General features: G+C 33.6%; 1 protein-coding gene and 1 long non-coding RNA gene across 14 annotated transcripts in view; one reads left to right on the top strand and one right to left on the bottom strand.

Moving 5' to 3' along the window:
* Senp7 (SUMO specific peptidase 7) overlaps positions 1 to 25,844 on the top strand; it is a 208,182-nt gene that overhangs the window by 170,953 nt on the left and 11,385 nt on the right. For all 13 annotated transcript variants that reach the window (XM_087214566.1, XM_021238824.2, XM_021238822.2 and 10 more), the window contains 6 exons: positions 7,902 to 7,935; positions 16,644 to 16,823; positions 18,031 to 18,290; positions 20,595 to 20,728; positions 22,686 to 22,802; positions 24,784 to 24,906. In XM_087214566.1, the coding sequence (XP_087070692.1) occupies positions 7,902 to 7,935; positions 16,644 to 16,823; positions 18,031 to 18,290; positions 20,595 to 20,728; positions 22,686 to 22,802; positions 24,784 to 24,906 (848 nt within the window). The remainder of the gene's footprint in view (positions 1 to 7,901; positions 7,936 to 16,643; positions 16,824 to 18,030; positions 18,291 to 20,594; positions 20,729 to 22,685; positions 22,803 to 24,783; positions 24,907 to 25,844) is intronic.
* LOC147830428 (uncharacterized) lies at positions 2,403 to 24,890 on the bottom strand. The gene is made up of 3 exons (XR_015452535.1): positions 24,760 to 24,890; positions 17,777 to 17,835; positions 2,403 to 5,835 (listed from the first exon to the last, which is right to left on the bottom strand). It is a non-coding gene; the product is annotated as an uncharacterized LOC147830428 (long non-coding RNA).

Below are 25,844 nucleotides of genomic sequence, written 5' to 3'. Positions count from 1 at the left end.
CAGAGGACACAGGAAGATCATGCAAACTCTAGGGAACTGTGGAAGACAAGAGGAAAAGATAGAATGAAAGAACAAAGACAAGAGCAGAATAACCTAACAGCAATAGGGAGGCTAGAAACTGTATTCACTTTCCTTTGAAACTAATGACAGTTGAGAGAGGGAAAAAGAGAGAAGAAAAGAAAAAGAAGAAATCTGTATTAGGGCAGGAAGAGGAACAAAAAGGGAGATGAAGAACAGTGTGGGAGTGCAAGAGAGTGAGAGAAAGAGAGAAAAGAAAAAAGAAGAAAGGAAAAAATTTGAAAAGAATAGAAAAAAACCTAAAAATAAGAGGAAAAATTATTTTGAAAATAAAAAATAAAAATGAAGGGCCTCCTTCAGCGTATGTCTCTGTGTCACAATAGACAATGTGGGCCAAAGTGTGCAGATATAAGTCAATTAATTTCAGCAAGCCAGCAGCAGACCCCTGAGATTTAGGCTGATTTCTGGCTGCAAGGCCCATGTTGAACTCCCTGACCTCCTGCAGGGTTGAACTCTGCAAGGTTCTACTACAGGTTCCAGCTGCCCTTCCCTGAAAATAGTCCAGGTTCTGATGGGAGGTGGTGATCCCTCCAACTTACCAACTACGGTAGTCTGCCTTTATTGCAGAGATTCTCTTCACTTTTCTAGTGGGCTTGAGTTTTCATCAAGGAGCGTGAGAGAGGCCCTCTTTCTCTTGTTCACTTCTGCTCTATCTTCTGGAGCTCCGGACAATGGTCTTTATGAGCCCCTGTGCCTCTGCGGTGTGGATCCAGATATAGGTGCAGCCAGGAGGCCAGAGGCGAAGGGGGTGGGTGGCGCTGGGGTGGTGCTGCAGGTGCCCACCAGCTCCACTCCTCACTGGTCTGCTCCTGGCTGGGAGGCCCAGATGAGGGTGGGGCAGCACCGATGGCTCCAGGTGGCTCCCTCTTGTCTGATCTTTATAATTTTCTCCCTTGTATGTACTTTGGGTTTAGCTTGCTCTTCTTTTTCTAGAACCTTGAGGTTCAACATTATGTTATTAATATGAATTTGCTCTGTTTTTCTGATACAGGAATTCACCACTCTAAATTCTCCTTATAGGATTGCTTTCATCAAACCCCATAAGTTCCAGTATATCATATTGGCATTATCATTTAATTATAGAAACTGTCTAATTTCTTTTTTAATTTCATCTGTGAGCCATTGGTTGTTCAGGAGGGTGTTATTTAATTTCCACGTATTAATGCAGTGTTTGTGGTTTCTTTTGTCATTGATTTTCAGTTTCATTGCACTATTTTCTGATAATATACATGGGGTAATTTTAATTCCTTTGTATTGACGTAAGCATGTTCTATGAGCTATTATGTGGTCTGTTTTGGAGAAAGTCCTCTGTGCTGCTGAGAAGAGTGTGTGTTGAGTGGTACACTCTATAGATAGATATCTACTAAGTCTGTTTGTTTAGAGGTTTAGCCTGGCTTTGATGTTTGTTTTTTGACTGTCTTTTTGATCTGTTTGTGACAGTGGGGTATTGAGATCCCTCATTACAGTTGTATTAGTGCTTATCGGATTTTTCATATCCATTAGTGGTTTTTTTTTTATATGGTTGGATGTGCCAATATTTGGTGTATATAAATTTATGATTGTTCTCTTCCTCTTGGAGTATTCCTTTAACAAGTATGTAGTCACTTTCTTTGTCTTTCTGATCAGGCTTAGCTTGAGATCCATTTTTTCTGCAAATAGAATAGCTACCACTGTTTTTTTCCAGGTTGCTGTTGCATGGAATATTGTTTTCCATCCTTTAACTCTCAGTTTATAAACTTATTTTTCAGTTTCTTTTGAGTTTCTTTTTGTGTTTCTTGTATGCAGCATATTGTTGGATCTTGTTTCTTTTTTTTTGGAACCAGGGGTCGAACTCAGGACCTTGTGCTTACAAGGCAGGTGCCGGAACCACTGAGCTAAATCCCTGGCCCTGGATCTTGTTTCTTGATCAATTCTACTAGTCTGTTTCTTTGGTTGGTGAGTTTTCACCATTCACATTTATAGTTACAACCAATATGCATTGACTTATCTTTATCATATTATTTTCTTTTTATTGACTTCCTTTCTTTACCTTCTGTTTTATTGCTTCCCTTGCATGGTAGATTCATTGTATTGGGATTCTTAGAACTTTTTGGAGTGCTGAAGTATGAAGAACTTTTTGGTGGTCATGAATTTCTTTAGGTTCTTTAATATGGAAATATCTTATCTTTCTATCAGTTTTGAAAGATAGTTTTTGTGGGGTACATCAATCTGGATTGAATTTCTGGAATCTTGACTGTTTATGCATTGGTGTACTTTTCTCTGATCATGACTATTTGGAGTTCTATATGACTCACTTATCTGTATCTCAATTCTTTTTTCATGCTTGGAAAGTGTTTTGCTATTAACTTCTGTGAACAGTTTTTTTTTTAATGCCTTTTGTGCTGTCTTCTGATTCTTCATTGATTCCAGTTAATCTTAGTCTTCTTTGCATCATCTAGCTGCTGTTGTTGGATTGATTTTTTTGTGGTTCTTTGCTATTTTTAAGAGTTCTTTCAGTTGATGATTGCCAACCACAAGACTGTCACCTACGTCTAATACTGTATCTTCACATTGATTGACTCTGTTAGGCATACTTTCAGTAGAATTTTTAATCTCCTAAATTCTGTTTGAGTCTGGTTTTGTTTGTTTGTTTGTTTGTTTGTTTGAGTCTGTTTAATGGAATCCAGTTCTTTTCTTGTTTGGCATTCATGGTTTCCATGTCTTTCCTACACTCACTTTATTTTTTTTTATCTGTATGTATTCTAGATTCACTAATCATTTCCTTCATTATAGTTGTCATCTCTTTAATTATCTCTGTTTTGGTTTTGTCAAGAGACTTATTAATATCTTTTGCTACTTCAGCACAACCATTTCATAAATTCATCAGGGAGGCTTTGTATTTCTTCTACCTTGATGCCCCCTTGATTTGCCTTGGGTGAGTTGGGGATTATGGGTTGTATTCTGGTTATATGTTTTCTCATTTTCTATTTTTTTTTGTTTATTCATTTTCTATGTGTTGATGCTTGTAAATTACTTTTGGTGAGTAGCTTTATTACTAGTATTGAGACCTCTTTAGGAAATGACTAGTTTTCTGATATGTCTTCTAGATATACCTGGGTTTTGGCTTCAAAGTCTGCCCCAGTTTATTAGATATGAAAGGTTGCTGCCTGTTTGGACTAGCATCCAGTTCTTTGGTACGGGGGTTTAGTATTGCTTATGATCCCTAGACATTCGGGTATTGACGTATAAGCAAGATCAGTTGGTCCCAACAACTATGTCTCTTTGGCTAAAGTACTACAAACAGTAATAACAATAGTATCGAGCACAGGCTAGAAAATGGCAAACTGATAAATATTAATTTGCCAGCCTTAACCATAGGCACAAGATTTATATTTATACAGTAAGATCTAAATTGGGTTTCGTAGCACATGCCTATAATCCCTGAACTTCAGAGACTGAGGCAGAAGGATTGTTTTGAGTTCAAAGCCAGCCTGAACTATATAGTGAAACACTTTTAAAGAGCAAAAAACCCAAAAAGAAATGATAGCAACAAAAATAAGATCTAAGGTAAATCGGACAATTATATACCATAAATATCCGTTCAATAGAGTGATTTTACACTAAGAAGTGACAATATAAAGGAATAAGAGAAAAAAATAGGTAAATAAGAGAAAGAATTTAGAAGCAAGGCTGAAGGAGAAAGGAACGTTACTCAAGTCCCAGAAAACTGGTGAAGAAGAAAGGAGGGAAAGAAGGAAAAAACAAGAACAAAACAAAACAAAAAAACTAAAAACATGTTTACACTCCTGAAAAGAGCGACAACAACATATTAAAAAAAGAAGTCCAAATGAACAGCACAACAAACCAAAAGCAGAGAGAGAGAAAAAAAGAAATTTCTCTACAATTTAAATCCTTTAGGTATCTCCTGGGGTCTCCAGTTTTGTGGCATAATCTAATTCAGTGGGTAACTCTACTCTTGCTGGTCTGCTGTTGTTGTTAGACGGGAGGCAGTCAGAGCCCAGATCTGTGGTGGATAATTCCTGCAGACCTGCAATAGGATTAGGGTGGGATGCTGATTTTGATGCTTTCAACTTCATAGAAGTTCAGGGTGATCCTGGACTGTGGTTGTGGTGTTGGGGCTTGAGTCATTCAGCCTACAACACTCTGGGTGCCTCTTGCCAGCCTGACTACCGCTCCTTCACTCTGGACACTGTGGGATTTCAACACTGGGAGCCTTGAGATGAAGCCAACCCATGGCTGCTCTGAATCTTGAGTTCAGTTCACCTCTCCCTAAACTAGTATTCAGCCAAACAGCCTCTCCAAGGGCACGATAGTTGCCTGAACTAGGAGCCACTCACCAGCTGTTGTAATGCCTAGCACCCACTGCTCTGTTCCACTGGTGCATTTCTCCCTGGAGGCCTCTGGAGTCACCTGCCCTCACTGTGACTCTGTAGATTAAATCCTTCTAATGCCATGAGCCAGGAGCTGGAGAGAAAGTGCAGATTGCCCCCTCTTTTTTCTGTGTTGAAGTCTATCTCTTCACTTTCTCTGTGGGCTCTAATTTTCCCTTCAGATCCTTCCTGAGTCCCACGGATCCACCTTCCTCCTTTTCTTTCCCAAGTTTTTATTTTCCAATATCTGGATTTTTGAATTTTAGAGAGGTTGATTTGTTGGTGCTTATTGATCTGCCATCTTCCCAGAAGTCTAACTTAGATATTTTTCTAACAGTTGTAGTAATTTTCACTGTGTTGCGAATAGGGCAGAGAATATAAAAATGGTGAGATATGGTTTCTGCTTTCAAGAAAAATGTAGTCTAATTGAAAAAACACGCATATAAATAGTTATTTACATGATGATAAAATGCACATTAGAAATATTCACAAAATGGGCATATGTGGGAGTTAGAACCTATAAGTGTCTGAGATATAAGGGAAGGGTTTACAGACCAAATAGCACACAATGTAAGATCTGAGGCAAATGTTTACTTGGAGACTATATAGGGAGGAAGACCTAATGCCATTAAACATAACATACAGATAAGGAAAATTCTAGGAACTGCACACAGTGGTAGCTTGTTATATACTTAAAATTGCTTTGATTGAAAGTTCAAGAATGATTTGGTTTTGGCCAAGTGTGGTGGCTCAGGCTTGTAATCTCAGCAGTCAGGAGGCTGAGGCAGGAGGATTGATGAGTTTGAGGCCAGCCTGAGCTACATAGTGAATTCAAGAACAGGGTGAACTACATAGTGAGACCCTGTCTCAAAAAAAGAAAAAAAAAAGAATAATTTGGTTTAAAATAATATTCCCTACCACAAGTTTTCAAATATTAATGATTTTGGCATGTTTGATGTATTTTTACAATTTTTTTTGTTTTTCAAAGTTAAAACTGAAAGGAGTTTATTCACGTGCATGGACTCCACCCTCTAGTAGAGTGAAGTACCAAGTCCGGGAACAGCACAGCTTTTATAGGTTGTTATAACAGCACAGCTTTTATAGATGGTTATTTAAAGAAGTTCAAGGGGGGATCTACATGTTTTCTTACTCAGTTGCAAAACATTTTTCACCACTGAGCTATCTTGCTGCCTTGTCAGGTTAGGGCAATTCACAGGGAAGGGAGGCACCAGGCACCATCCCTTTCCGAGAAGCGATGAAGCAAGTTTACAGAAGCAGAACAAGCAGTTACAAAAATGCACTCTGTAAGAGGAGGGGTATGAGGGAAGTTCATCTTCAGGAGAAGATGGTGTTTCTTAGGTTCATCTTGGTCTCACAGTTTCCTCATCTGTTCAAGAGATAATTTTTTTTTTTTGTATTAAATTCTTTTATTGGTACTTTGTAGGTATACAACACAATTACATTTCTCATTGGGAATTGTACCTTTACATAATGCATCTTGGTTCGTATTTTTTCCCCATTCCTAGCCCTCCCTTCACGCCCTCCACCCTTCCCTATTTACAAAGACTTTATTTCCATTTTTTCCATTTCTCACCATTTTTCCTTTCCCTTCTTTCCTTTCCCCTGTGCCTCCCACTACCTCTACCCCTTTGGACCTTTTCTTCCTATTTTACATTATCGATTATTCATTCTAATCATTGGTACATTTTAGGTATACAATATAATGACATTCATCATTGGAAATTTGCACCTTTACATAGTCTCTCTTGGTTCTTGTTTTTCACCCTTGCCCAGCCCTCCCTTCAACCCCTCCAGCCCTCCCTATTTACAAAGATTTTGTTCCTATTTTTCCATTTTCTCATATGAATCCCATTCCCATCTATCCTTTCCCTTAGCCCTCCCACTTCCTTCCCCTTTGCCCCTTTTCTTCCTATTTCACATGACCTATTATGATGTATTTTTACAATTAATTATTTTTAATTTTTTTACAGTTCTTTTTTCTTTTTTTAAATTTTTGGTACCAGAGATCGAACTTGGGACCTTGTGCTTGCAAAGCAGGTGGCGGAACCACTGAGCTAAATCCCTGGCCCTACTGTTCTTTTTTCTTGAAAGGAATTTTGTTCATTTTTCAGAATTTCTTTTTCTTTTTTTAAAATTATACATTCATATTTAACCAGGTATTTCTTTTGAGTTCTTGTACTGGCACAATTTGGAAAACCTAAATATATGGCAACAATTGATTAGGAAGATGTGAAAAATCTAACATAAATGTTTAACAATGAAATTTTTAGTACTTAATGCATTGTCTTATTGTACAATTGACTGGGCTAGTTATAGGCAAAAAAAAAAAAGCCAGACCAAAAAAACTACAAATGAATAAAGGAGCAATGTAAATGACGTATACTATATAATGTTCTTAGCCAGAGACAACTGCTAATTCTGTAGTGTATGTCATTCTGTATTCTTTATATATATATATATATATCTTTATATATATCTAGATCTAGATTGAGACATTGTAAGAAAAAGTTACTGCACATACTATTTTACAACTTATCACAGTTAATTTAATTCTTTCCATTTGGGGAATTTGCATTATCTTTTAACGGTTTCCATTTGTTGGTCATTTCAGTTGGCTTAGTGTTTTGTTTTACATGTCATAGAGTCTGTAAATAAAGTAGGCCTTAAAAATTGTCTCATTTTATTGTTTGATGTTTTGTTTTTGTTTTGAGACAGGGTCTCACTATGTGGTTCAGGCTGGCCTTGAATTCATGTTCAGCAGTCTTTTGTGATTTTGTTTGGCTAAGTTCATCCCACCTAATAGAATGATTATCAACTTCTGAGTCAGTTACCTTGTATGATCTTTTGATAATTTCTTCTACACTTTGTCTTATGTCTTCCTTAAAATTTCAGAATATAAGCCAGGTGTTGTGGTGCACACTTGTAATCCCAGCATTCTGGGAAGCTGAGTCAGGAGAATCACAAATTTGAGCCCTACCTGGGCAAATTAGGGACTAGTAAGAACCTATCTCAAAATAAAAAAAATAAAAACGGGCTGGGAAATGTAGCTCGGTGTGAAGGCCCAGGGTTCAATCTCCAGTACTGGGGGCGGGGGGATTCAGAATACAGTTTTGAAAAATATATTAAGTAAAATCTTAACTGGTTTTTATAAATGAGCATATTATATTACACAGGGTTCTTTGAGCATGGCTAGTTTGAGTCCTATATGTCTCACTTATCTGTATGTCAAATTCTTTTGCTCTGTTTGGGAAGTTTTCTGTCATTAATTCTGTTACATAGGGTTCTTAAACTTCTCTAAAACTAATTTTTCACAGTGAAACATTTTCTTGGTTTATGAACAGAAGAGCTTTGAACACTTTATGTACATTTTATTTGTACTATAAAAATATAAAGTTTGAATAGTAACTCATTTTTTTGTTTTTTTTTCTTTAGTTCACAACAAAGTATGTTAAAATCCCATTTCAAGGTAAGCTATCGTTCTCTTATGACTTTTCCTCTTCTCTGTTATTTTAATTATAAAATATTGGATTGGCAAAATTCTGAAATCCTTTTTCAAGTAGTTTTCCATATTTTTTTCAGTGTAGAATATAAATAAAACTGAGACATTTTAGTGTGTTTCACCTTAACATCTTTTTAGCATCACCAAAAGGGAATTTAAATGTTTCACAATACTAATTATTTATTATTATTAATAATAATTATTAATACTTATCATTTTATTATTATTTGACTCTAAGTGAAATTATATTAAAGTACTCGTGATGATTTCTTGAGATTAACAGAAATAAACTGAAGCATTTTAGTGGGTTTCACCTTAACATCTTTTTAGCAGCTCCAAAAGGGAGTTAAACTGTTTCACAATACTAATTTTTTTATTGTTATTATTATTAATTATTATTTTATTATTATTTGACTAAGTGAAATTATATTAAAGTGCTCGTGATTTCTTGAGATTAACAGAAATAAAGTTGAAAAGATAGAATATTTTTAGTGTATAAAAATGGAAGAAAATAGGAATTATAAAGAAAGAAGGAAACAAAATATGTTTTTACATGTATTTTTATACCATACCTTTTCTTAACTGAATAAATAAAGTAGACTAGAAAATGTACCTACAATTTTAAAAGACTCGTTTTCTCATCCTGTCCTCTAAAAAAAGACTTTTTAGGGCTGAGGATTTAGCTCAGTGGTTCTGCTACCTGCCTCGCAAATGCAAGGTCCCAAGTTCAATCCCCAGTACCAAAAAAAAAAAAGGACTTTTTAGGGTAGTGACAAAAATAATGTCTTTAGAGAATGAATAATAAAATGAATGATGAAAAATATACATACAAATAGCACTTCAGATATAAACTAGGAAAGAAGCTTTATTCCAAGATTGAAGAAGTGATAAAAAAAAATGTTTTTATTGGATTTCCCAGATTCCTATTTGCAGAATACAGAACTGTTAGGAAAATGAATGTAATAATTAGATTACCATGTAAGTAGTAAGAATATGTAAAGCAAAAAGTAATTTATTGGTAGTTCTTATTAGGAAATGCTAATAAATTATTAAGGAACAATACAGACTGGCTTTTTAGAGGAAACAAAAGATGTGACTTTAAAAGAAAATAAGTTCAGGAAAGATACTGTAACAGCCTTTAAAGACCTGAGTAACAGAGAGCTGCTTCCAAAAATATTATGATACAAATTTTAAAAATGATATTTTAGTTTTTCATAGTTAATATTTGTACTTTATTTCAATCAAATATTGTTTTCTGGGCCGGGGATTTAGCTCAGTGGTTCCGGCGCCTGCCTTGCAAGCACAAGGTCCTGAGTTCGATCCCCGGTACCAAAAAAAACAAAAACAAAAATCAAATATTGTTTTCTTATTTTATAATTTTCCTATCCCATATGAATTTTAAAAGACAGCTTTAATTACAAATTGTAGATAATACTCTTTTCAGTGATAATATACTTGCAATTTTATACTGGAAGAGGAAAATATTAACTATCTTTCCCAAATGCTCTCTGTATTTTTCCATATACAAAAATCTTTTTTTCCTGCATGTATTGTCTTTACTTGAAGCATTTCTCAGTGAATTTTAAGTGCATAAAATGTACTAATTTTAACTGTTTTAAAATATATGTATCTGTGTCAGTTTACAATAGTAAAACTACCACCTAGACCAATATATATAAAATCATACATATGAATGCCACAGAAAGCCTCTTAAATGTGAAATATCTTGTAGTATCCTTATTTCTGCCTAGTAAAAATGTTGCTCTTCATTTCTATGATCTACAGTTTTTCTGTTCCTTTTAAAGCCTTTTAACTTTTGTTTTATACAAATGTGAATATCTTGGATCTGAGACTGATTTTTTTTTTTTAGAGACTGATTTTTTTTTTCAATTTGGGCCTTATTAACAAGTTTATGAGTATAATTCACCTGTATCTCTGTCAGTATCTTTTATGCAAAATTTAATGCTTCCTTGTTGTGTTCTTTTGTTGCTTTTTCTTGTTTTTTTAATTTCTTTTCAGTTTCAGGAAGTTGGAATTTACATATTCTACCTTTGTCTACAACTCAATGACAAATTGACTTATATAAACTACCATTTGAGGCAGGCTGGATCTCACAATTCAGTATTTCAAACATATCTATGCCTCTGCAACCAGCAATTTGGAAACTTTCTTACATTGTCAGTATTAACTTTATGAACTTGCTCTTTTTTTTTTTTTTTACAGGGAAATAAAACTATACCATTTTCCAATTTTGTCAGATTAACATTTAGAATGTCTTTACTGTTCTTTTTCCGTCTACAGTGACAAAATACTTTTATCTACAATACATTTTGACTAACAACACGCACCTTTATAATATTGCATGCCAAAAATAAAACAGTATTAACTTGCACAATACATTCAGTATTTGGCATGCACTTTAAAACTACATAAAATGAAAACTTTAGATCTAGCTTAAGATCTATTTTGCATTTAGTTTTATTATTCTATATGTAACAGTTTTAGACTGCTTAACTAGCTTTAATGATTTACCATCAAGTTGTCTCCTTACTGTTTTTAATTTTTCTGTTGGCTATAGTAAATCATTCAACAAAATTTTCAGAGAAGGTTCTTGGTCAATATATTTTATTAACCCCTTGGTACCTGAGAATGTCCTCCACTTGCCTGAATATAGAAATACTAACTTGGCAGGGTATATAATTCTTGGTTCAAAATTATTTTCCCTTGAAACTCTATAGATGTTCATCCATTGTCCTCAGGCATTTAGAATTACCAAGAAAAAAATCTGAGATCACCCTGACTTTTGCCAAAGGTTGTCTGTTTTCTCCATCTGGATACTTGCAAAATTTTTTTCTCTATTCTTGAAATTTATCAAAGTCATCGTGATATCTCTAGGTGTTGTTTTCTTTTCATTAAATTTTAAAGGAACCCTGTGAGCCTTATTTGCCGGCCTACATTGTCTAAGTCTGGAAAGATTTTTTTCAGTTCCTTAATTATTGTTTCAGTTTTATTTGCTTTGTCCTCTGTTTCAGGTATTCTGTTACACATAGATTATATCTCCTGGGTGGGCCCTCTGCATGACTCTTTTTCTCCACTTCTTGTATCTTGATTTCTTTGGCTTTTCCTCTGTGTTCTGTGAGAATTTCTCATGTTTTACATTTACTTCAGCAATCTTATTTTGTGGCAGACCTTGCTTATAGTCTGGGAGATATTCTTTTCTCATTCTTTATGTTGTGTCTTCACTCTGTCAGTGGTATCCTTTGCTGTATAGAAACTTTTTAATTTGATATGATCCCATTTTCAGATTCATAACATTTCTTGTACCATTGGGGTTCTGTTTAGAAAGTTCTTGCCCCTATGCCTGTCTTCAGGAGTTTTACCTAGTTATCTTACAGTAGATTTTCTGTTTTAACATTTAGATCTTTGATCCATTTTGATTTTAGTTTAGTACATGATAAAAGATAAAGGTCTAGGTTCAATCATCTTTTTGTATCTGTAATCATTTTTTTGTATCTGCTATGCTACTGAATTTAGTTATTGCAGTGGTGGAAATTTTTGCGAATCATGTAGAGGATCATGTATGTAGAGGATCATGTCATATGCAGATAATAAAGTTTGACTTTATCCTTCCCTTCTCTTTTATGATTTTGGGAACAAGGTAATTATTGTTTTCTGGTTTTGGAATCAGAGTAATGCTAGCTTCCAGGAATGAGTTTGGCAGTACACTGTTTCTTTCAATTTCATTAAAGAGTTTGAGGATTATTGGCATTAGATCATCCCTGAAGTTATTGTAAAATTTGGCAGTGAATCCATCAGGTTCTGGACTTTTCTTAGTGGTAGGGTTTTTTTTGTTACTGTTTCAGTATCTTTGCCTGTGATTGGATTTTTCAGGGCTTTTAAGTCTTTATTCAATTTTGGCAATATATGTATCTAGTAATTATCCATTTTTTTCTGATTTCTCCATTTTATAGGTGTGCAGGTTTGTAAAGTAGTTGCTAATAACCTTTGGATTTTAGCAGTGTCTTTTTTTTTTAGCAGTGTCTTGTGATTTCATATTCTTTCTAATTGCATTGATTTGCATCTTTTCTTTACTTATTTGGGTAAGGTTGGCTAAAAGTTTGTCTGTTTTGTTTATTCTTGCAAAGAACCAGCTCTTCGATTTATTCATTTTTTTTGTTTGTTTGGTGGTACCTCGGTTCACAAATTTAATTTGTTCCATGATTCTGAGGAAGATGGCCTTGGTTGTATTTGTCACCTGATGTGGAGTGTGTGAGTGTAGAAGTAAAATTTTGCCAAGCACTTCTGTTTGTGAACTGAATTATTCGCCAACAGAACAGAAATGTTTGTGAACCAAGGCATTACTGTATTGTCTCTTAGAATCAGTTTCATGCCCTGATCTTTATAATATCTTTTCTTTGTACTTGCTTTGGATTTGGATTGTTCTTGTTTTTCTTGAAACTTGAGATGCATCTAGGTAAATTATTTGGGCTTGCCTTATCTTTCTGATGTGAGCAGCTTCTCTCCTGGAACTGCTATCATTGTGCCTGATAATTTCTGGTATGTTGTACTGGCATTGCCAACACTCCTCATTTAATGACCAAGTTCTGTTCAGGTTGAGAATGAATTGGTCACTAAATAAGGAATTGTATGTAGTATGTACATTGCAATATTCAGAACAAAGAAATGGTAAAAAATAAAAACTCCAACTTGATGACAGCTTTTTTTTGCATAACTCTTACATGGAGTACTGTAAATGTATAACAGAACATAAAACTACAGTACTGTACAGTACAATACAATCAGAAAAATTACAATACTGTGTAAATAAGGTCTACTGTACAAAAAGAAGACATTGAGGCTCTATAAACAAGATGTACAGAACTGCAAAAAAAAAAAAAAAAAAAAAAAAAAAGGGTCGTAAGTCCAAGCAGGAGGTTGTAAGTCTGAACAGGGTGCCTCATTAGTCATTAAATCCAAACCGTTGTTAAAACAGGTAGGTCTTTAATCAAGGAATGTCTGTATTGTTTGATTCTGGAACTAATTTCTTCTGACTCTTTGATTATTGAAGAGTATGTTCTTTAATTTCCATTCATTTGCATAGTTTCTGTGATTTCTTTTGCCATTAATTTTTAGTTTCATTGCACTATGATCTGATAATATGCATACTATAATTTCAGTTCTTTTGCATTTAAGCATGCTTTATGAGCTAGCATGTTGGCTGGGTTTTTTTTTTAGAATTAGAAAACTATCATTTATTGATAGATTTTAATGTGTAATGAAGGTTTTCAAAAATGTGACAGTGAAAATACCAGCATAAAAAAAAGAAATTTGTGCTAAAAACAACCCGAATTCATCATTGGCAGTATTACATAACAGTCAAGGTCCTCAAATACTAATAATGATTTTCACTTTGTTTATATTGCCAACCTCCCATGCATCAAAAAACAAAACCAAGATTATCAAACTTGGGAAGCAATAAAGTACTCCATGAATTTTGAGATCATATTAGGAAAGTTTGGGAGATTTGCAAAATATATCGTAATCATCCATGTGTACAATCTCATTTCTAGTCATCTTTGCAGTAATCATTAGTGAATAAAGAACAGATTTACAAGTTTATATAGCATGGCATCTGGGTTCAACCCAAAACTGTTGTAAGTTTTAGATAAATACATGTTTTTAATACAGCATGTGGTCTATTTTGAGAAAGTCTCATGTGCTGCTGAGAATACTATATATTCTGTTATTGTGTGGAACATTCTGTAGATGTCTGTTAAGTCCATTTGTTTGAAGCTATGGTTCAACTCTGATTTTTTTTAAGTTTTTTTTTGTCTAGCTGATCTATTTGTAACAGTGATGTATTAAAGTCTCCCATTGTAGTTGTGTCGATTTTTTTTTTTTTTTTTTGGTACTGGAGATCGAACTTGGGTCCTTGCACTTGCGGAGCAGGCGGTGGAACCACTGAGCTAAATCCCCAGCCCTGTGTTGATGTTTATGTGATCTTTTATGTCCAGTAGTGTTTGTTTTATAAAGTCGATTGTACCATCATTTGGTGCTTAGATGTTAATAATTGTTATCTCTTCCAATTCATTTGTTCCCTTAACCAATATGTACTGACCTTCTTTGCCACTTCTTACTAGTTTTGGCTTGAAGTCCATTTTGTTTGGATACAAGATAGCCATCCCTGCTTTTTTCCTATCTTTTGATCTTTTTGGTTTGTCCTCCCCCACCCCCCTTACTGGGGATCAAGCTCAGGACCTTTTGCTTGCAAGGCAGGCGTGGCGCCACTGAGCTAAATACCTGGCCCCAATCCTTTAATTTTTTTAGTCTGTGAATTTCTTTTTGGATTAAGTATGTTTCTTGTATACAGTATACTGTTGGGTTTTATTCTAGATCCTTTGGCCTATCTTTGTGTTTTTATTGGGGAATTGAGACCATTCATGTTCTTTGAATTTTTTCTTTTTTTTAGTCTGTGAATTTGTTTTTTGATTAAATGTGTTTGTTGTATACAGCGTATTGTTGGGTTTTGTCACTTGATCCTTTGGCCTATCATTTGACTGGGGAGTTGAGATCATTCACATTGAGAATTATTACTGAAATGTATTGATTTATTCCAGTCATTGTATAATTTTCCTGTTGCTGATTTCCATTTTTTTTTTACCTTCGCTTAACTGCTCACTCTGCCTTATGTATTTGTTCATTCTAGTGGACTTTTTGGCATTGTTGACTTTATTGTCTCTTTCTAGGATGCACTTGACAATTTTTTAGAGTGCTGGTTTGATAGTCATGAATTTCTTAGTGTGCTCTGTATCATACAGATACCTTATTTCTCCAATTTTGAAAGGTAGTTTTTCAGGATATTCACTCTGAGTTAGAAGTTGTTTTCTTTTAGGGATTGAAATACGTCACTCCAAGCTCTCCTAGCCTTTAAGGTTTGTGTTGAGAAATCTGTAATTCTAATGGGTTTAGAAGTAATTTGTTGCTTTTCTCTAACAGCTTTTAAGACTCTGTCCTTGTGTTAAACTTCTGGGATTTTAACTGTGATGTGTCGTGATGAAATTTTTTTCTGGTTGTGGCTATTTGGGGTTCTAGATGTGTTGCTTCTCTGTATGTTTAATTCTTTTACCTTATTTGGAAGGTTTTCAGCTGTTGTCTCATTTAACAGATTTTTTTTTATGGCATTCAAGCTATCTTCTGATTTTTTCTAGTTCCAATTAATTTTAGATTAGTCTTTGTGTTGTTTAGAAGTCATTGGATCAATTTTTCATATTTTTTTGTCATTTTCAAGGTATCCCTGAATAACTGGTCACCAATATCAGCCCTGTCTTCCAGTTCTGACACTCTGTTTTCACATTGGTCACCTGTGCTGCCACTACTTTCAATATGTTCAAATTTTAGTCTTCTTGATTTGTTTGGAACCTTTTCATGGAGTCAAATTCTTTGCTAAATTAGTCATTCATGTTTTATATCATTTTGTTTAACTCGTCAATTTTTTTATTACTGTCTTCTGTAAACTCACTGATTTTTTTTATTAATTATATGATATGTTTATATCTTATTTGAGCTTGATGATCATGTTATTCATCTATTTTTTAATCTCCTCCTTTATTATTTTGAATAATTCAGCTGTATGGCTTTTGTTTTCCTTCCCCTCAATGCCCCATGCATAAGTTTTGGGAGAGTTGGGAGATTTTGGAGGCAATTTGTTACCTTGTCTTCTTAATGTTTTTATTGCTTTGTGCTGGGGTTTGCAGATTGATTACAGTGGAAGCTTTTTTAGCTAGAATGGGGACTTGCTTTACAGAGATGCATTCTTGCTGTGGCTATCTGTAAGCCTTTGCCTCTGTTACAAGTTTCAACCACCTCCATTAATTTGGGAATTTGTCCTTGAATTCACGGCAGTCCTACTGCCTCAGCCTCTCAGTGCTGGGATTATAGGTATGAAACACCATGCCCAGCTAAGGGAATATTTTGATACTGATCTCTACTTGTCATCAACCTGGAAGAATTTTAAAAGAAATCTATTAGGGGTCAGGGATTTAGCTCAGTGGTGCCACTGCTTGCCTCAGAAGCACAAGGTCCTGAGTTCGATCCCTGGTACAAAAAAAAAAAAAAGAAATATATTAGACCATTCAAAACTTCATGTTAGTCTTCAGAATCTTTTCATAGTGGCTTGTCTATGTAGTGAAATGCAGATGTTTTAGAAGAAATCTGGACAGAAATTGGTCCATTGATTTATAGTATTGATCAAAATAGGAAAGATAAAAATATAACAATTTAAAATTATTCTATGTTTAGTTTTCTGCACGTATAATATTTTCTTCCCATTTTGCTAATGATACCAGAATACCCAGTGAGAAATCTCTTCTGCATAAAATTTTTATGCTATGAAATAATTAGGCTTACATTTTCCTTTTCTTGATATAACTGAAATAATGTAATGTGAGCCTAAATCTCTCTATTTAATTACCATTCCTAGTTTGTAGTATATTTATAGTCTAATAAAACTCTGTAGGTTATTTTGCCAAATTTAATAAAGTATATTGGATATATATTTCTGAAAAAGTTTGCACATAATTCTTTTGGAAAATTATAATGTATTCAGAAGTATCATATGGTACATAAGTGCTGTTTTCTTAAACAGATTAATTTTTAAATTGTTTTATTTGTTTCAGTGTCCCTGAATGAGGTTTCATTGCTAGTGGATACCACATATTTAAAGAGGTTTGGTTTATGGAAAACTAAGGATGATGATCACAGTAAAAGAAGTCATGCTATTCTTTTCCTCTGGGTCTCTTCAAATTATCTTCAGGAGATTCAGACCCAATTAGAAAACTCTATTTTAAGCCAGCAGTGTGAGTATAAAATAATTTTTAAATTTCAGGATAAAATTGATAATTTTCTTCTAAAATAATTTAATAGAATGTAATTATTTTATTGAATTGAAATAATTTCATGATTCAAAAATAATTTTATCACTAATATTATGTAAGATATTTTTATTCACCTGATTTCTCCTGATAATTTTATTCAACCAAATGAAATGATTTTCTGTAATAAAGAATTTATTCAAAGACTACCTTTAAAAATCTTAAATATTGTTTACCTAGAAGAGTTCCTGTATTCTTAAATGTTTTTTAGTCGTTTTTATCCTTGACTACTGTTTTTATGTGTGTCTTGCCATTGCTTCATAATGAAATGTGACAGTTTATTAGTGATAAAGTTAAATAAAATATAAATTTCTTGTACCATATTTTTTAGTTTCTAAAAAAATAAAAATCAGCATACTTATATATCGTGCTTCTAAGATTTTAGTTGAATGCTTTTCTGTTTGCACCCATGACACTTATCTACATATATTATCTTGAGATATCTCCCACCATGTTCAGTTTCTAATACCTAATAGAGTCTGGTTAGAATTAGGTGTAAGAAATTAGTAAGGTTCTTTCTTATTTCTTTGATCTCTACATCCCCCCCCCTCACTTTCTTGCATATTAAAGATATTTGCTAGTGAGTTAAATTTTGTACCTTTATAATGCCTTATTTTCCTGTCTTAATTACTTCTAATGGGAAAATGCATGATTAACTAGCAAGAAGTTGGGAGAAATATAAAGAGCCATTTATAATCATGGGGGAAGATAATGTCTTTTGAGAGCACTGTTGAAATGATTGATGAAAGAAATTGAAGATGATGTTGAATTGTAATACTTATTGATAGATTTAATCACTGGAGGAGGCTAGAAAAAATAAGTAATTGTTAATTATCATTCATTCACTTATACATTCATTAACAAATACTAGCACTTACCAAATGACAGTAGTCAGTACCATTGTGGAATTTCCATTCTAGTGCAGTAGAACAGGAATCTAAAAATTACAAGTTGGGTTGTGGGTTACTAGTGGCCTATTTTGAGGTTTTAATTTGCCTGGATATTACCGAACATACAAAATACTTTGTTGGGTTTTATATCAACCTTACTGCTATTCATAGTTAAATTAATTATAATCCCTTTGAAAAATAATACTAGTGATAAAAATTTATTTATTTTTTTTCTTTTATAGCAAAATCCAGTGAATTCATTTTCCTTGAGCTAAACAATCCCATTTCACAAAGGGATGAATTGAGATTGAAAGATATTATGTTGGAAATAAGTACAACCAATGGAGAATTAGAGCTTTCTTATCCATTGTCGTGGGTTCAGGCATTTCCTTTGTTTCAGAACCTTTCTTCAAAAGAAAGTTCTTTTATTCATTATTACTGTGCTTCAGCTTGTTCTTTCCCTGCTGCAACTGAAGAAATGAAGATGAAATCAGTATCTCAGGTTAGCATATGATTAATATAATTGGCAGGGGTAGAAGGGTAAAAATTCTTTTACTGGTATTAGGGTGATTTCAAAATGTTATGTTTTGTCAAAAGGTCATGGGAACCAACCTGATAAAAACCTCTCCATTGGGAGCTGGAAATTTTATTCAACAAAATCAATAATGGGGGTATGGGATTGTCCAAAAATATTATGACTATCCTTGAATCTATACTGATACAAATAGATAACATAGTTAACGAGTGATAAATGGTACATAGGGATCATTTTTTTCTTACGAAGAATCTAGTTAGTAAATAAAATCACTAAAATATAAAACTACCACTAAAACTATATTTATGATTACTGCAGGCAAGATCCCCTACAATAATCAGGGGGTGCTAAATGGATGCTAAATTTAATGGATGAAAATTTAAAAAGAAATATATGTGCATAATGTCAAAGTCCCTTTCCCAAAATATTTATTAATTATAAAAAAGGCTTTAAAGTAATAACTTTACAGTGGAGAAACCTTACACATTACCTTAACCAAATGAGCAAAGTTAACACCATATTGACATACCCCTCATATCATCCACCGAGAAGGGTACATCATCACTGTGGTATTCTTCCCAATAATGTGTTATCCCAATCCAGTCATAAGAAAAATGAGACAATCTAGTTATAAAATAACTGATACTCTTCTAAAGTATCAAGCTTTTGAAAGCGAAGAAAAGACTAAGGAATTGTAAGATCCCGTACAGAAAAAGTGTATTAGTGGGAAAACTAGTGAAATCAAAATAAATTCTGTAGTATAGTTAATATTATTATATACCAGTGTTAATTTGTTAGTTTTGACAGTTACACTATGGTTATATGTAATGTTAATATTAGAAGAATCTGGGTGAACGTTTTATTTTTTTGCAACATTCTGTAAGTCTAAAATTATTTTTAAGCAGTTTAAAAATGCCATTTTAATTTTTATAGAAGATTGATAACATATATGTAGCTCTGAGAAATACTTTAGAAAGAAAGATTTTTATTAAGTAGCTGTGACGTACACATAGATTTGTTGATGGACATAGCACATATACAGATACGGTGCGAGGCTCTTTTATCCAGAAGAGCCATAGAAAGCTACATTAGTGTAAAACCAGGCACTTAAGACTTCGTTTGCCATTTTATTTCTTTATAAATAATGTAAAAAATTTTGCTTAAATATATTGTATATACCAATTTGTGTCTTTCCCATTTAATACTAGAATATGAATTTATGATACAAACCAAGCCTCTTTTAACATTAAATTTTGTTTTTTCCTGTTATTTACCACCTATTTTGATTATGTGAACTACAGAGTTGTCAAATTCTTTTTTAAATGTAGAGCTCATATCTGGGAGTACCACTTCAGATTAAACTCACCATTTTATAATATACAGTATCTTTTGGGGCTGGGGATTTAGCTCAGTGGTTCCTCCGCCTGCCTCGCAAGTGCAAGGTCCTGAGTTTGATCCCTGGTACCCTCCCCCCAAAAAGAAAAAAAAAATCTACATACAGTATCTTTTGATAATATTTATTGTTTGATTTGGTTGTATGTTTTATATTTTATAATATAATATACTTTATATTTAAAGGTTATTATTTTGGGGCTGGGGATTTAGCTCAGTGGTGCTGCTGGCTGCCTTGCAAGAACAAGGTCCTGAGTTGATCCTCAGTACCAAAAAAAAGAGATAAAAGGTGAAATAAACATGATTAATTAAAAAAAAAAGATTATTATTTTTGCCAAATACCTCTCAACTGTGCAATCCATGAATGAAAGCAGAAATAAAAGTTTGAACCTCTGAATGGAAATTTTGGTGCCATTATATTCAAATTTATCTTCAAATTTTTTAAAAATAAAATTTACAAAATTAGGTGTTGCACAGAAATACTATATTCTATTCTTAATAGTAAATTCAAGTATTTTAAAATAAATATTTTAAAGATTTTGGGGATCTTTAAAAACTTAATTTAACTGTGATTATATATACTAATGTACTCATAAATACAATGCAATAAATGTAATTCTTTTATTCTCAGTTCAATTGTACTATTTTTAAATTATCATTTCTATATTAACTATGATGCTACGTGAATAAAGTCCTATTGAAAGAGAAAAAAGTGACTGTTAATATTTATGATTTTTTTTCTTTTTTTTCTTTTTTGGTACTGGGGAACGAACTTGGGACCTTGCGCTTGCAAGGCAGGTGGCAGGAACACTGAGCTAAATCCCCAGCCCAGTATTTATGTATTTTTAAGGAGACTTGTTCCTTATTATTTTCTTTCAGCCCTCAGATACAGATGCAGCCAAACCTACTTACACCTTCCTGCAGAAGCAAAGCAGTGGTTGCTACTCACTTTCTATTACGTCAAATCCAGATGAAGAATGGCGGGAAGTCAGGCACACTGGACCTGTTCAGAAGTATGTACTGTCATACCCTGTTTGTAATTGGTGGACAACTTAGCAGTTTTTATTCACTCTTGTGCTTTTAAATAGTTTACCTTTTGAAATGTTTTGTTTTACTTTCATGCTCATGGTTAATATTAGAAATAATTATTTTGTTTTTGTTTTTTGATTTTTGAGGTGGTCTTGCTAGGTAGTTCAGGTTGACCTTGAACTCAGGCTGGTCTTGAACTCTCTGTGATCCTCCTGCCGCAGCCTCCCGAGTGCTGGGGTTACAGGCGTGTACCAACATTGGCTCTTTTTTTTTTTTTAAATTTGTAAGGAAATCAAAACATTAAGAAAACAGTAGGTGTCACTTCATTGAACTTTATGCCAGTAAGACAAAAGTGGCAGCCAGAATTTCATGTTTAGTAAGATTGTGTCTGTTGAAAATATTTGAATGTCAGTTTATGATTTTGAAGAGTGTGCATTCCACATCTGAGTATATGATAGGAAAAATGAATTTGCTTGCTATAATGGATTTTTATTTTATACTTTGGAGTTTCTTAGTTCTTTTTTTTTTTTCCGCCATCTGCCTCGCGCTTGCCAGGCAGGCACTGTGCCACTGAGCTAAATCCCCAGCCCTCTTAGAAGTTCTTTTTATGAAGTTGCTTTTTTTCATGTTTTATTTTTTTATGTCTTCTCATGGTGGTAAGGCAAAATACAGTTTGTGCATTTGAGATTATTTCTATGCTTTCATGAGATTCCTTTTCTGCTGGGAGTGCTGTGCTGTAAATGTGCCCTTTTTTGGTCTGTTTTTTATAGAACTATCAAAGCGTGATGTTTTGCAGACCTTAGCTATTTTTCCGATTCCGGTATAGACCAGCCCCTTTTCTTCCCCCTGTACTTTCCTTATCTCTACGCACTATAAATAAATGAACTGTGGTTACCAAACAGTCCTTTTCTCCCATCAAAAAAAAGTCTTGACCTGGCCTCAGCTTTTTATATCTTTTTGCCTTTTCTTCATCCCTCACTGCTCTCCCTCCGTAAACCCTTCAGCCATGCAGGCTGAGGCACTTTTCTGTATGGTTCTTTTTTGTAATTGAAAGCTTACAGTAGGAATATAGCCAGTAAGATCAGTAAGATAGACATTGTCAAATTAGTATTTAGGATTTTCCATTTTATTGTTAGATTTAAGTGCCATGATACCAAGATTAATGGATGGATGATGCCTAGCTTCTTGAACTTTTCTGATTTATGAAGTACATACTATATTTTTATTGTTACTACATTTGCCCATCAAATACTACCCCATCTATTTCAGAATTGAAGCCTGAAATGCATAGCTCATCTTATTTCTAAGCTTTAAGGAGGGTACCAGAAAAATGCGCATGAATTGTCATCTGTCCTCTGATAACTATCTGGTTGTGATCTTAGTATATTTTTCCTTTCTGGTCTTTTTAAGTTTTACACAGTAAGTACTTTGTCATGGAAAACTTGCCCCACTGGTACTTGTGTTACTTCTTTATTGAGCAGTTGTCCACCACCAGAAAGCAAGCAGTTCACTAGCTTTTCTGAGTGGAAAGAAATTGGATCTTGGGGATTTAACATTAGAATTGGAAAGTGGGAAATAGAAAAATGTATATCAGTGTTGAAAGTTTAAAGTTGTGCACAAGAGAGACATTCTCAGTGGGATTATAACTAAGATAAAAAGTGTATTGATTAGACAAATACAGTATTGAGGCTAATAATGAGATAAGACTATTGAGACTAGCCTACAGTGTAATGATCGGAAAAGAAATGGTGATATGCAGTAAGAGTACCATTAGTAGCTTTTGAAAATGAAGAAAAATATAATTGTGTATGTCCTGTCAAATACTTTTTACTTTACAGATTTTAGTTATATAGAATACTACTGCCAAGTTATTATTTCATATAAGAAATTTCTTAGATGTTGGAATTTTCATTACTATTAACTATTTTTACGTTTTTAAAGGTTGATTGTATATCCTCCACCACCTACTAAAGGGGGACTAGGAGTAACTAATGAAGATCTGGAATGTTTAGAAGAAGGAGAGTTTCTTAATGATGTAATCATTGATTTTTACCTCAAGTACGTATAATGATGTTATCTCTATAAGTTATTTCTCTTATATTTTTACTGTGAAACTTTTAAAATATCTGAGTTATTTTGCATCTAGTTAAAAGTAACCTACCGAGATTTCAGATACGGAAAATTCTTTGTCAACCAAAATTTTACTAAAGCTTAGCTAACTCAATTTCAGTTGTTTCTTTGTATCTTATAGATATGTTGGCTTTTGATTTGTACTTTGACTACTGTATTATTGTGGTAAAGGAAGTACTTACAATAGTTAGCACTCAACTGCTTTGAAACTAGTCAGATTTAGTGTTGTATTTTGACATGAAAATTTTGTCCCAGGCTTTGTTCTTTGTTTGGTACTCAACACACAACATAGAACTCACGGGTTTTATTGCCTCAAGATTCACTGCCCTTTCCAGCCAAAACAATTTGTTTGGTACTTGTTATGCCTCCTAGAACCAATTAACAAATACCGAGGTATTATTACATTATTACAATGCACTTTGAGAAGTGAAATGAGGCATCTCTATTCAGTTACCTATTGTATCTTTAAGCACTGTAAAAGTTAACTGTCATTTAAAAAATCCACATCACAATTCCATTAATCTTTTCAATTTGTTGAATAACAGAAGCTAAAGGGATATGAAAGATCTTAAAATACAAGGCTTAATTTTGTACTGTATCCCCAAATTAAATTTCAGGAGATTAAAATCTACAGTTTCTGTAAATATAATGATCATGGGTGATTCTGAGCCTTTTTTCACTGGAATAAAAATAGTATATTAATAAAACAGTAGGGTTTAGGTAAGATGATAGTAAATTTGGTTTGGGAAGGATCTGCAAAATAATTAGGAGATATCCTAAGTATTAGAAAGTTAAATCTAATGATACAGTACAAAGCCTTTTATTTTAAAATCTTTCATGTCTATTAATTCCCACTATGGGAAAGAATCGAGTACTTCTGAGTACTCCATCCATTGTAATATGAATTACAAGGATTTCCAATCTGACTACTAGGAACAGATATCATTCCTTATGTGTGGATGTTGGGTTTCATTCCCACTAATCATTTTTGGTAGTTCTTTCCCCAGCTTGGTTACTTTCTTCACACACAAAGTGATTAGTACTCTACTAAATATTTGAGGAAGATTCTCTGTGGATGTCTGAAGTTCTCTTCAGTCTGAGGAGATACTCAGCTCTTGCCAGTATTAGGGTTAGCAAACCCTAGGTACTCAGGTTTTTTGGGTACTGGGGATCTAATTCGGGACCTTGTGCTTGCGAGGCAGGTGGTGGAACCACTGAGCTAAATCCCCGGCCCCAGTTTTTTAATTTTAATTTTAATTTTTTGGTACTGGGGATCGAATTCAAGACCTTGCACTTGCGAGGCAGGCACAGTGTCACTGAGCTAAATACCCGGCCCCCCAGTTGTTTCTTAACAAGCAATTGCAAAGTCATTTTGAAACCCCTATAAACTATTAAGAAAACTCCATAATTATGAGGTGTTTACTCACTAAATTATTTAATTATAAGGTTATGTTGAAGAATTGTTTTAGTATTAAAATAGAATAAGGAGTTAGAGATTCATCATATTTAAATTACTAAAAATTTTCTAAATTTTTTGGGAACATCATAGTTTCAGTCTTACTTTTGTTCATGTGATTATTTGATTATTTACTTCTGTCTTCACTTAATTGAATTGTGAGTTCAATTTGCCCCTGCCCCTGTTTTGTGTCTCTAGTATAGAGATGGTATTTGGTACATTAGAAATTTGATAAATATTTGTTAGTTAAATGTGTAAGTAGGCAATTTCTGCTTTAAATTATCTTGATGGGAAGTAAAGTAATTAACAGACTGAAAGCTGAAATCAGTGAAAATGGAAGATTGCTTTGAATCTAATTGTATATGCAACAGTGATTTCCAGAACAGAAGATAATTGGAGAAAGCCAGGTAAAACTGAAAAATAACTTACTGTTGTGGGATTGCTGTCTTATAGGTATCTTATATTGGAGAAGGCATCAGATGAACTTGTTGAACGAAGTCACATTTTCAGTAGTTTTTTCTATAAATGCTTGACAAGAAAGGAGAATAATTTAACAGAAGATAATCCAGATCTTTCGTAAGTCAATTCTCTGATGTACTTAAGTTTTAAAAGAAAATAACAAAAAAGAAGAAATGTCCTATTTTGATGCTCTATGTAAAGTGGCTTTATTTTGGTATTCCCTAGTGTGGGTAGAATGGAGCCTCTTTGCTGTGAGAGCCTTTGCTACCCTTTTACTGTTGTGCTTCCTGTGACAAGGAAGCTGACTCTTACAGGCTGCGTTTCTAGTTGCATGTCTCATATGGCACTAAAAGGAGGAGGGCAAAGAATAAAACAGTCAGGCTATCTTTCTCCTTTTTTGTCTTGAGTCATGATTTTTTTAGAGGCTGTATTTCCTCTGTGAGTCCATTTCCCACTAGATATACCTGCTAGACTTCCAGTTTTCATTTGGTGGAGGTACCTTTACGCTCCACCTTATATGTACAACAGTTCCCTACTTTGTTAATCTTTGGTTGTTTCATTGCTTTGTTTGTTTGTTTTGCTTTGTACTTTTTCTTTCAACCCTGCAGTCCACATATATTATATTCTATCTGTTCTAAAGATGTAGTTTGTTTGCCTGTTTAGATTCTTGCTGACATACTACTATTTAAACAGATGTAACATTATGTGAAATAACCATATTTGTTTGCACAATTTAGTTGAATTTCTGCCCAAGTATATTTTGAGTAACATTAAAAACTATGGTGAAATATTTAGGGATAGATGAAAGGAGGGAATTACTTCTTAGACAGTAGTAACTCAGATAATTGCAGCACAGTGCTTTTCACCCCCCTTTACTCATGCCTTCAGTTTGCTTTATAATCCATTGTAATTCCTCATAAAGAATTTATATTTTTTAAAAAGCTAATATAGACATCTGTCTGTAGTTTACAGGGTACACTTATGTACATTTTTTTTCATTTTATAACAGTGCTTTTAGATACATAAGGCATGTAAATTATATCTTATTTTTTTAG

The sequence above is a fragment of the Heterocephalus glaber genome, unplaced genomic scaffold, assembly GCF_053883595.1.
Source record: "Heterocephalus glaber isolate CG9 unplaced genomic scaffold, H.glaber_assembly_v1.0 deba00000122, whole genome shotgun sequence".
Lineage (NCBI taxonomy): Eukaryota > Metazoa > Chordata > Mammalia > Rodentia > Bathyergidae > Heterocephalus > Heterocephalus glaber.
The sequence above is the reverse complement of the archived record's forward strand: the minus strand, read 5'-3'. Positions and strand labels throughout refer to the sequence as shown.